Source organism: Chroicocephalus ridibundus, chromosome 2 (assembly GCF_963924245.1).
Source record: "Chroicocephalus ridibundus chromosome 2, bChrRid1.1, whole genome shotgun sequence".
NCBI classification, from domain to species: Eukaryota; Metazoa; Chordata; class Aves; order Charadriiformes; family Laridae; genus Chroicocephalus; species Chroicocephalus ridibundus.
Genome location: NC_086285.1, coordinates 23,257,604 through 23,270,108, shown reverse-complemented (window position 1 = coordinate 23,270,108; position 12,505 = coordinate 23,257,604). Strand labels below are relative to the sequence as shown.

Here is a 12,505-nt window from a genome sequence, read left to right as displayed (position 1 = left end):
TCTACTTTTTTTCCTCTTGATTAAAAAAATATATACTAGCTTTAAAAGGAAGATTTTCTTTTTCATTCTTCTACGTTAGAAATGGCAGTTGTGTTTAGAAGGGTATGAGGCCAAGGTTTGCTCACACATACAGAATGTAAACCCAGAGATTCTCAGTGGACGAATGAGAAGAAAGCTGAGGAAAGGAAACAAGGTATATAAAAAAAGAAATCTCTTTCACAGAGAGAATACTGACTATGCACATCGCATGTGCATGCTAATGTCTGCTACATCATTGAGGAGTGGCCTTCCTTGAATGTGAAATCCCAGTGACAACAGGGAACAGTGTCAAAAACCTCCTTAAGTGACAGTGTATATTCACGCAAGCACAGACTATTGATATGTTTAAGAAGACACTCCATCAAGTCAGTGTGTGAATATTGCTAGATCATTAACTGATGCAGGTTTGCAGCTGGAGGGGACACTAGAGAACACGTTGCCAGCTCTGTACTGACGTATGAAGGCACAATGAATTCTGCACTGCCACCAGCCAGCACATCTACACTTGCCTTTAGTCACCTCCTGAAGGACAGTGTGCAAATGGTGAGCTAACTTTTTTTTTTAAATCCAGAGAGATGATAATTTCAACAGAGAGAAGGTAGTTTTTTAAAATGTACCAATTCAATCCCGCATGTTTATCACCTTCAAAAGTGTACCAACATCTCCACTAAAGTGGAAGAGTTTTAGGCTGTTGTCACACGTGCTCTTTGAAAAGTTCTGTCTGCTGCTGCTTCAAAACTCTCTGTTTTGAAACTGATCTCTTTCTAGTTTTAAGTGTTTAAACCAAACCAAACTGTGAAACAATTATTATTCAAGAAATGAAATGTCTCCTCATAGTCACTGACAATAGATACCACTGCTGGGAGGATCCTGGGCATGGTATCAATTTACAGACATTGAGAAACTACCAGTGGGAGGCTTAAAAAGTACAAAATCCGTCGAAATTTGATTTCATTGTGTGAGATCAGACAACACTGGTTTAATACTTGACTTTTTTAGTGCTCGCTTCTCTCAGGAACGCTGAAGATGTTGGCGTGTATTTCTTCTGTTCTTTAATGCAAATTTAATTAAAGAGGAGGAATCCTATTTCTGAAAAGTGCTATACAGGCATGATGTACTGCTAGGTTAGACCTGACAAAATCAGAATTTTTTTTCTCTTACCTAGAGATTCTGCTGTCCATGTTGCATAAAAGCCACCTCCTTGAATTGAGTGATCAGAGTTAAAGATGACGACTAGCTTGCTGGAACCAGACCGAATAGTCCCAGGGGATGTGGTTCCACAATACTTTCCTATGACAGGAGATCCAGGAGAGCCACCATTCAGGATAGTAACAGAGTCCCACTTACAAAGTGAATGATTTTCAACGTGGAAGGCTGTAAAAGTAAGCTGTAATACACAAAAGCGACATTCAGGAGCTAACACCAGCCACACCAGCAGAGGGGTTAGAGCAATTGCAGCCAGATCCCGGAGCCATCCTAGCACAACGATATCTGGGTATGCTCAGAAATCCAACCTTCACTTCACCTTGATGCTTTCCTGCAAGTATTGCTTGAAGTCTTGCCACTATAAGCAACAGCAGCTACTTCCCATGAAGACAGAAGTGGAAGAGGAATGCACAGGTTCAAAACTGGCATTATTGGGACTTAACCACATGTTTGAAGCTAAGTATGTGCTTCAAAACAGCCTTGAATATGTGCAGGTGTTGAACCACATTCCTGTTCCCAAGGCTTCTAGTCACGAAATATGAAGTTGCACATTCAAATGTAAGTAGCTATGTAAGCAGAAAGCCTTGGATTTTTTTCTTCCTATTATTTTGAATCAGAATACTTAGCAGTTGCTGAAAATAATGCTAGTTTCCATTAAATCAGAGAGTAACAGTTGTATGGTTGGTTCCTGTGGGCCTGAATGTATCACGTAAATAGACTGGGCTGGGCAGGCAGCTTCTGACCCTGTCTCCCTCCCACACTGATGCCATTTGTCCTTGGAGTGATATGCACATGGGTGGGATTTCCAGTTCAAAGATTTAGATTGCTAAGCCAGTAGACTCCTGAATTTGTTGATGCTGAAATATTGATGGACACTAATGAGTGCCTGGCCCTCTTCCAATAAGTTTTTTTTTTTCACCAGTTCCAGGATTGGGATCTTTGTGGAAAAGTTTAGCAAATACACAGTACTTCTTCCTGTAACTTTGGTGTGTTTTCATTTCCAAAAGAACTCTTGCCTGAGGCAAAGACCAAATACAAATTTAGCTCAAATGGTTTAAGTTTGGAACTTTACCAGCAACTGAAACTGGCAGCTTATACTGGAAAAGGTTAGTCTGCCTTCACTGAGGGGGCTGCTAATCAGCCCTTTTAAAACACAAATATACTTCCATCTGATTAAGATTAGTTCTGCTTTAAACAAATTTTTGTATTAAATAGAAATGTTGTGTTCTACTAAAATAATCATGTATTCCCTGAAGTAAGTACCTAGGAAATGGTCAGAATATCATGCAGCAGAACAATTAGGACAATGGGTTTGCATTTCTAAGAAACACTTTCGTAGTTGTAAATAAGGAAAACATGATAGGGAAATTAGTGACAGACATTACATATGAAAATCTGCAATGTGTTTTTAAAAAATTGCTTTTCAGATATTTTTCTGACCTGGACTGCAAATGTCGCTGATTGGACCCGTTCTCCAAAAGATCAGTCAAATAATTCAGCACTGCAATAATTTAGCATTGCTTGGTCATAAAGGTGCTTAAATTGGTCTCTCAGCAGTTTGGCTCAAGAAATTAGCACCTCAGGCAGCCCATTAATAGTTATTGGGAAATAAGAGTAGCATCTCATTGATGTAATTTGTACCAGCAAAATCGTATTATCTTCCAGACTAACCATTAAGACATGAAAGTAACTTTCTGGTGGCTTTTAAATTTTCTGCAGAGATGAAAAAACTTCAGCCTCATGTTTATTCCCACGATAGTGAGAATATCCATGGACATCTAATAGCATGAGTTATTTTAGTTTCCCAAATACAGAAAGTCATTGTTTAAAGGAGAAGTCGGTACTATGGTTTGAGCTCAAGTTAGACTAGAATCCTTCTGCTTTTCAAAAAGCACAGTCTAGTTTGGTTGTGTTATCTTTGTTTCCCCCTCTTTCTTAGGTAAGGCCGATGAGGAGACACTTCCTCCACCTTTGTGATTTTCCAAATTGTCTCAAACCTGTTCCTCAAGATTCAGAGGGTGCTTCTCATACTGCCAGCTGCACACACAATCATGACATTGTGTTACTCACAGTGATGGTTTCACCTTCGGGGGCTTCCAACAACCAGGAGCAACGACTCAGGCTGCTGTAAGGCTCTGGGTAGTTAGGACTTGAGATAACTCCGCTTTCACCTGACTGTATACCACCACAAGCTGAAGAAAAAAAGTAACATTTCAATACATGTTAGGAACTATAATCAAATGAGTGGAAGATTATTCAGCTTGTAATAGTACTAAAATATATTTAAGTTGGACTGATATAGGTAAGGATGAAAAATTTATCTGAAAAAATCCAAGTTTTAAAAGACGTGTTATTGAATAGTGAGTGAACAGATGCAATGACCTTGAAACTTTGCATTTATTCTGATACTTAATATAGCTCTACAAAACCTTTGCCAGCTGACACTTACAGCTGCCTCTTCCACCTTATCTCCCATTAATTTAACTCAGACTCCTAAGTAAAGCAGTGCCATTCTTGGACCAACACAATCAACTAAAAAAATTGCTGATGCTTCTAGATAAGAACCAAGGCTAAATTCAGCTGTGACAGGAAGAATAGTTATGCTGGCATGCAAATGGTGTAATTTGCACTGATATGGCTTTAAAGTGGATTTCAAAATAAGTGCAAGGGTTCAAGCAGCAGAATGCATTTCAGCCATTCTAGCACTCTGGAGGCCTATTTGAAGAAAGTCAAACTTGGCTGGTGTTACCTGTTACATCCCTATTCCCAAGAGCAACCAGCTGTTCTGTGTGTTGCACTACATTGCAAAAACTCAAATGCGGTTCAGGGAATGGGAACAGTGAGGCAGAAAATAAATCTGAAAGTTCAATTGCTAACATATGTTTGCTTTAGATGGATATAAATAGTGGCAGGCGCTGTAACTTTTGAGGACCTCTTTGAGAGTTGATCCCCTAGTGTGTACTCTCAGTATCACCAAATGAATGGCAGCATTCCCCAGAAGTGCCTCAGTCAGCATGGGCAACGGCCTATCAAGCCATTTACCTTCAAACGTGTAATGGGCCAAGAATCCTTTATCTTCTGTGTTTTTATCACTTACAAAGTGTACCCAGATCTGCGGGGCAGCTATGACTAGTGGCACAGATGGTGCAGCCTGACCACAAAGTCTGGCTATTAGCTCTCCATCAGCGTCCCCTGAGTAAAGAAAGAAAAAAAAATACACTTTTTGAATCCTAAAAGAGCTACAATAACATAAAGGAATACATAGGGCAAACGTGCATTTAATTTTGTTTTGACTAGAAAACAGAGAAAAGTACTTATCGCACTTAATAACTGATCATTTGTTATGGGTGTAGGTAGAGTGCCGCAGTTCATTGCTGGGGTCTAAATCTCGACAACAAGGAAATTCTCTCCAAAGCTGTGTTAATGATCCTTTTAATATCTTGGGCTCCTTCTCTCCCCTTCCTGCCATCCTGCACACTTTCATTTTTGACCCATCAGACCTGAAAACACAGAAATTGCCCCAAAACTGCAGATGTTTTGGGGCAGAACAGTGGGAAGAGATGGCCCAAGGACCTGATTGCGTGGAAGCCTATTGAGCCTATGTGTTGGTGACATCCTCATTAAAAGTCAACAGGGATTTTGAGTTTTCTACCATATAGGGAAGTGCTTCATCCATGAACAAGCTGTCATTGCTATATTAATAGTGGGCATCTCTTTCCCAGGGAGCTCAAAATACTGTTCTCTGTATGGCAAAAAAATGCCAGCATTTGCTCAAATCTTTGAAACCTAAAAAGAAAGCACAACACAGGCCATTGTGCTTCTGTGATGCTGAATGTTTGTTCATGTTGGGGTAAGCCATCACGTTGGCAGAAGTAACAGTTTCTGTTTATTACTGGTGTATTCTCAGGAGAAGGAAAATAAGTGTAATAGTGTTCCTCATGACATCCAGGCAATGCCATTCCTAAGTTTGCTTCTCTAATAACGGCAGGCTGCTGGTCTTAAAAGTCTCCATTCAAAAGCAACTCCTAGCTCCACGCAGGGTGGCAGGCTGGTCTTGTGAAGAAGGCACTAGAGCAGGAGGGAGAAACTTTGGGCACTCTTCAAAGCCCTTTCACGGTTATTCCAAGTAATGTGGCTGAGTAACTTTATTTTTCTGTCATATACAGTGACAGAGCCACCATTTGAAATGCCTTGAAGCGCAGGGATAAAAGGTGACATATAATAAAATTCTGTTAATGTAAATTACATATAAAAATGCTAAAACCTGTCTTGTTAACATGCACTAAAAGTGATACTGAGCTGTACAAGTGGAAGACATTCATGATAAGTAATGATTTGGGGAAAAAATACTAATAACTACCTTGAGCATTAAAATGTGAAGTGTACTTTTTCTTTTTTGCACTTCTTATGAGGTGATTGACTATGTGACAGATGTTACCCAAGTTACTCAGTCTCTACAGTGTGGCACCAGTCACTGCTTTCGTGAATGGCCAGCTGGCCAGAGATCTAGACTGTTAATAAACAGACAATGTAAACAAAAGATTGTGCTGTAAGATTTGGTTCAAACTGAAGGTAATGGTTTGAAAGACAAAATCAAGAGTCTTCCACAAAAGCCAAAAATTAGAAGTACATTTCACTGTAGCAACATGCTCAGCTGTACTACCACGTACAGACTACATGCATGTGCCTGATAATAACTTAATATAAAGCCTTACCCTCAGAAATTTGAAATATTTATTTTGTCTTTTTAGATTAAACATTTCTCAGTGAATACACAAAGTCAATTCTGCTTTTTTTTTTTCATTCAGTACCATTAAGTGTGTTGCATTGATAACTCACAGCAATTTTACACATCTTAGCTTCATTTGGGGTCTCTCAGGTGACTTACTGTTGAATTGGACCTTTCCCATCTGCTGTGTTGAGAGTCTTAAACAGCACACGCCCAAGTTTAGTGATATTTTGCACTATTTGCATCTCGGTGCTTATTAAATGTTACTTGTCAGCATACGTAGCTGAATTGGGGCATTTTGCCTTTGACATGAGACTGGTTGTGAAACTGAAGATCCATTAGTATGGCCAAAATTAACATTACTATTTAGACGACAAGCTGTGTAGCGCAAAATAAGACAACGTTTTTTCGTATTTCATTTGATTGTATTGCCCGGAGGCCTGAGGTTCAGAATAAAGTGCAGTAGTGGAAACTGATGAGTAATGGACCAGATATATTTTATTATTTCTTTCTCTGAGTTGCCTTTCTATTATTTTGGAGCTCCAGTGCATACGTGGGAGGGAATTGTTAGGCTACACAGCTATGCATGCTTTGGCTGTACACAGGACAAACTGACGCTATACAACCAAGAGCTCTTGTTGAAATGAATGCAAATAAGGATGTAACGGATTCCTGCTCTCAATCTCCCCACACCTTTCAGAAACGATTTCCTGGTAAATTAGAACCTGCTCTCCCTGGGACTCATAGATACAGCCTTTCAGCGAAGGAGACAGCTGGAGGTTTCATACTACACTTGGCATTAGCTGAGTGACTTTCATACAACATTTCCAGTTGCCTTTTCTTATGGATAGCTAAAGATGCTCAAATATGCAGAGATATTACTGGTGCATTAATCCTGTGATTGTCTTCCTTTTAAATGCTTTAGTCTATATTTCGTGATGCAGTCTCACAGGAAATATGGATTTGGTTTTGGAGAATCATCTTTTAGAGCACAAAAGGGGGCTATGAAGTGGGTATGCAGCCCAGAGGCTATGAATAATTAAAGCATTCTTTACTCCGTTCCTGCTGTCCCTGGAGATATTTCAGGAGCAGGGAGAGAATGGGCTGTGGACCAAATAAATTGTTTTGATGACTCCAACTTCTCCCGACTGCCATCTTTCAAGGGAGATGAAGTGAAATTTGTATTGTCCCTTGTAAAGAGAAAGTCAGGTGTGTATTCCAACCACCAAAACAATTTATCACCTCAAGATACCTATCCACTTTTCCATTTTCTCCCCTGAAGGAAAGGGTGACCCAATCCATTGCTCTGGCAGTGAAATCCCATTCTTTGTCTAGAAGGCAACATGGAAGGCATGCATGAACAGTCTCTCAAATGTTCAGATCCTACAACAATCATTCTCTGCAAATATATATGAAAAAGATTTGGCACAAACACAATTGCACAACTGGAATCTTGATAGCCTTAATCCATTCTCCTGCTAAACATACAAACCTATTCGTAACTCTAGGTAGTCGTACTGGCAATCCTGGTGATGTTCCAAGTGGAAATCCTCGAAAGAGATATATATGGATGAATTATAGTGGGAGGGATTTTCAACACTCCATTCACAGTTCAGGTTACTTGTGTAGTTTTTGACACCATCGTAGCCGGGAGAAGAGAAATTCCCACCTCCATGTCCCATCAGGGTTCCACCACAGACTGCAGAGACAAAATATAATTTCTTTAAAAATAGTAATAATTCTTGTATGAAGAGAAATCTTGCCCATGTTTATTCTGATACACACATGTCAGCAAGCATATATACTGATTAGATCAAAACCTTTTCCATCTTCTTTTTTCATAATTTACTGATGTGTACAAGGGAATTCTGGCCTAGTGTCCTGGAATTTATTGGCAAGCCTTTAAAAACACATGTGTAAAGCAAAGAAACAACAATTTTTCACAATATCAAATGAAATATTTCATCAGCACCTTCAATACAACAAGCATTATTTAACATTTTGATAAAATCCCGCTGCGGCTCCATTTCAGTGTTGCTCAGCCCTACCTATTACCTAATTCTAGACTCAAGAGAAGATTTTTCTGGAACATACTCTCAAGAGCAGTATGCTTATGCTACAGTAGGATGATTGGCGGGGGTGTTGGAAAATCAAAAGACTCAAGGCTGTAGTAGTAATAGGGCTTTGCCAGCTGCCTCCTCTCAGGAGGCTGAGCTTGCAAAAGTAGGTTAACTGTGCTCTTTCACAAGCTGCAATAAATTAATTACCCCCATGAGTAATAAGGAAGCACTTGAATTATTCAAGTTGTCTATGGCTCTACGCTTTTTGGATTTTTCATGGAATAGGCCACTTCAGACCACCTCTTACTCAAGACTAAGTACAAAACCATAAATCAGTAGTGAGAATAAGGGACTGTGATCCATAAGAGAGGTTGTTCTTTCCATTTGAAGTTTGACATAACAGGCACATGAAGTCCATAACTCCCAGAGATTCCCCATTTTTTTCAAGTCCTTTCAACTAATTAAAGATATGTATCTACTCCCATCTAGAGATGTAAGAGAGAAAAAAACGTATCAGAGATTTTTTTTTTCTGTTTAGGTCATTTTTTTGACATGTGCCAATACTTTAGCTATGAAATGACTCACCAAAGATCAGTCACTCAATTCAGAAACACACTCTACCTGCATCTTCACTAGACGTGTATGAGACGCTGAAGCCTCTGGTTGCATGGGACATATCTGTCACCAAAATGACTTTCATTGTGTTTCCAGAGGATTTCACCTCAGTGCCTGGATTTACCTCACCACATAGCTTGGCCAGCCGGGGAGAGTTCTGTCTGAGGCCATTGTAAACCTGTTGGGTCAAAATAAACTCTTATGAGATCAAAATACAGTCTTACAAGCATCTCCTGTATGATTTAACAGTGTTTCACATCTTTAATACAAGATTCACTGATGTTCCTCACATCAGCTTAGTTCCCCAATCTACTCAAAAACTTGGAACAAATTTCCATTGTCTTGAGTGGATGAGGCTCTGAAGTAAAACATCAAAAGTACCTTGCTTATTTTGGCGAAACACAAACATATTCCCTCTCTCTTTAAAAAAAACAACCAAACCACAAACCAAACAGAAATTGAAATAGGTTTATTGGGAAAAATACTGTATTTTAGCTCAATATTTATATCTTCAATCACTTAATAATGCCAGCTACTGTTCATATTCACTCCATTTCAAATTATCATCTTTGTATTCTTGTTAAGGCCAATATCAGCTTTATCAAAATTTCCTCCAACATATTAAATGCTGGTGGGCATTTTTAATTAATTCAAACATTTCACTTTTTGATGATCCAGATATATTTTGATCAGTTTCTTTCATACAGCCTTTAGCCTAGGAGTTAATTCCTTCTTTCCAGTACTATCACAGCAGTGCAAGTGAGGCAGAAATGATGTTTCCCACTGAGATTTGGAATATGTTAGAGTGCTGAAGGCACAAAAGCTAGCAGAACTGATCTTCCTTTAAGAGATCATTACTTCATTAATCAATAAAAAGCTAGCTCCCCATGGTCTGTCTAAAGCATCTGTGAAGGAAAACAGGAGAACATCATTTACAAATCACAAGGGAGAGCTACTTCCCCCCCTCACACTTGTGCAGGGGCTAGCTTCTGATCACACTAAAGCTAATTCCTGTGTTTGCACTGCTAATCTGAACAAATGGAAAACTAAACTAGATCACCTATTCCTGCAATTTCATAGAGGAATCATGTTTTTGACACATTTGTACATTGGACCAGGTCCAGTTCTGTGTGCCAGGTTTGATTTTATTTTATTTTTTGTACTAAATAACCACAAATCTAAAATAATGATGACAAAATGACCAAAATCTATCTTTTTGGACATGGGGTGGTGATAAAGAGGTAGAATTTCCTGGGGTTCCCCTATCTTTTTTCAGAATATGCAAGGTCCAACAAAGTAGTAGCCATTTGTTGCAATCTCTGGCTTTTTATCTTTCTTTTTATTATTTTTCCAATTGACGACAGTAAGTAACAACAGCAGTAACAAGTTCCAAGTCAAAAGAGACCTGGCACTGACTGATGGTCTTTGTGTACACAGAGAAGAGACATTGAAAGCTTTCAAAAACCCCAAAGCTTTCTTCCATAACTGATAGACAACTCCAATGATTTCTTCAAGTCCTCCCCTCTGCCTAGACCATAATTCCAAAACTTTCCATACTGTAAAACAAGCAGATGAGTTTAGACACCCTACAGAGCTAACTTTCTCTCATTTATCTGTTTTCCCCAGATTAAATTATGATTTGTCTTAAAACCAGATGTAGACCTATAAATTACATTTCAGCTCTATTACGTCCATTAATGCTCCATAAAGGGATTAGGAAGAGCATTTTCTGCCTTCACGCCCAATACTCACAGCCACATAATCTGATGAGCAACTCCAGTGTTCTTCAGTTTTCATATCGTTAAAGATTAGAGTCACACGTCGCCCTTCTTCCACTGTGATCCTCCATTCACACACTCGATTATGTGGGTACAGGTTGGGATAGTTGGGTGAAGTAAATGTTCCAACAGGGGCAGTAAAATCCCCACCACATTCTGAAATACCCAAATATTGGGATACTTCTTAGAGTAAAGCATTGCTTATAGAATTATAGCAAAACAACTTTAATAATGCAAGAAAAAGATATCCCGAGAGCTTGACTTGATATGCCTGTCCTGTCCATATATTTTTCTAAACAGCTAAGTTCCTGCCAGTCCTTATCACTCAGCCATAAATGTACTTGAATATTAATTGACCATAGCAGCTCCAATTAGTCTAATTATTAACATTCCCTTCTCTGAAGAGCTCATGCCAGGCTTCGGAGTAACCCACCGGCTTTGATGTCAAGTGATACAAGCCTCTCGCTGTGGCAGGATTGAGATATTTCTGCTTTTCAGATGACTGGGCAGAGCTGCACAGAACGAGCATGGTCTTAGAGTGGGTAATGATGAAGGATGTGTTTTTCCTCTGCTGGTTAGCAGGGGTAGAGAAAAAGCTTTCAAGGATTTTAAGCAACACTTTTTCAGTACAGTTATTTTGTGGTTTTCCTATCTTTGTTATGAATATCAAAGTGTGCTCTGAGGAAAGAACACTAAAGGTCTTGGGTATAGAGTGCATTTTTCTTCTGAGATTAATGGTATAAATTTACCAGCTTACACTTGGTTTCCTTTCAAAACACAGAGATATAGTTTAATGGAGTCCAGTGGGAGAGTTAGTCCCTTTCCTCACCCTCACAGACTCCTGCAGAATAGTCTAATCTGTGTATCCACCTGCATTAAATTTTTGCTAATACAGTTTCTCTTCCATGGTTGCAGAACAGCATCCTGGGAGTGGAGTAACATTCTTTGGGAATTTGTTTCCCCCTGTGTTACTGTATTGCAGAAGCAAACAAAAAGAGTAAGGAAGCTTTCAGCTGAGCTTTTGAGCGAGCTGGAAAGAGTTAAGAAGAGTTGGCAGATTTTTCATGACCACTACTGCAAAGAATTTCTTAAAAAGTGGCCATATTTTGGCAGGACAGGCACTGCATGGGCACTGAAGAACGTGAAAGAGAATTGTGAAGCAGGGATAGGTCTATGTCCTTAGTTCTGATCAGAGTAGCTCCTTGAAGTCGTCGTGCTCAGGGATAGAGGCAATGGGTACAAATTGAAACACAGGAAATTCCATCTCAACGTATGAAAATATTTTTACTGTGAGGGTTGCTGAACACTGGAAAAGGTTGTCTAGAGAGGTTTTGGAGTTTCTATCCTGGGAGACATTCAAAACTCGACTGGCCACAGTCCTGGGCAGCATCCTTTACCCAACCCTGCTTGAGCAGGGGGGCTGGACTACCTCATCTCCAGAAGTCCCTTCCAACCTCAATAGCTCTGCAGTTCTGTGATTCTGCTTAAAACCTATTGGTTAAAAACTATTGGATTTATGGAGATCTAAGAACACCACTCACCTCAGAGGGACAGAATAACACAAAGGTAAACCATAGCACTTCTTTACCTTCCTCCTCATCAAGAGGGATGTGGGGAGGGTATGTTAGGATGTCCCTGGACTGATTGATGGATAGAAAAGGTGTGGAAGTGTGTGCTTCATTGCGTGAGACCTACCACTGATGGCATTACAGCGGGAGAGTGCTTGCCGCTCAAAGTTTCAGCTCGACTAAGTAGCAATCAGAGAGCTCTGTTCATACTTCCCCCAGAGCTTAAATTTCAGAGCAAATACACGGCACTCCAAGAATAAGTGATCCACAATATAGGCTGTACTAGGGCAATTATGGTCTGTGGTATATGTTGCTTCCCTGAAAGTAACCTGCAGTCTTACAAATCCAACCTTCAGTACTGGAGTGAAAGCGCAGTCTGAATCCTCGGGCATTGACTGATCCATCAGTGACAAACTTGACATAAGCAAAACTGTCAGAGGTGTCCACAGCATCAGGGAGAGTATTACCACAGTACCTGCCCAACAAATTTCCTGCAAAAATCAGATACAG

At 39.7% G+C, this 12,505-nt stretch overlaps 1 protein-coding gene across 4 annotated transcripts in view; it reads right to left on the bottom strand.

The window, feature by feature from the left end:
* The window catches only part of CUBN (cubilin), a 153,936-nt gene that overhangs the window by 40,072 nt on the left and 101,359 nt on the right, over window positions 1-12,505 (bottom strand). For all 4 annotated transcript variants that reach the window (XR_010069821.1, XR_010069823.1, XR_010069822.1 and 1 more), the window contains exons 47-53: window positions 12,346-12,486; window positions 10,402-10,583; window positions 8,656-8,827; window positions 7,467-7,673; window positions 4,288-4,437; window positions 3,316-3,437; window positions 1,201-1,426 (exon numbers count right to left, since the gene is read on the bottom strand). Coding sequence is in view for 1 of the 4 variants with exons in the window: in XM_063324743.1 (XP_063180813.1) it covers window positions 1,201-1,426; window positions 3,316-3,437; window positions 4,288-4,437; window positions 7,467-7,673; window positions 8,656-8,827; window positions 10,402-10,583; window positions 12,346-12,486 (1,200 nt within the window). In the remaining 3 variants the exon portion in view is untranslated. The remainder of the gene's footprint in view (window positions 1-1,200; window positions 1,427-3,315; window positions 3,438-4,287; window positions 4,438-7,466; window positions 7,674-8,655; window positions 8,828-10,401; window positions 10,584-12,345; window positions 12,487-12,505) is intronic.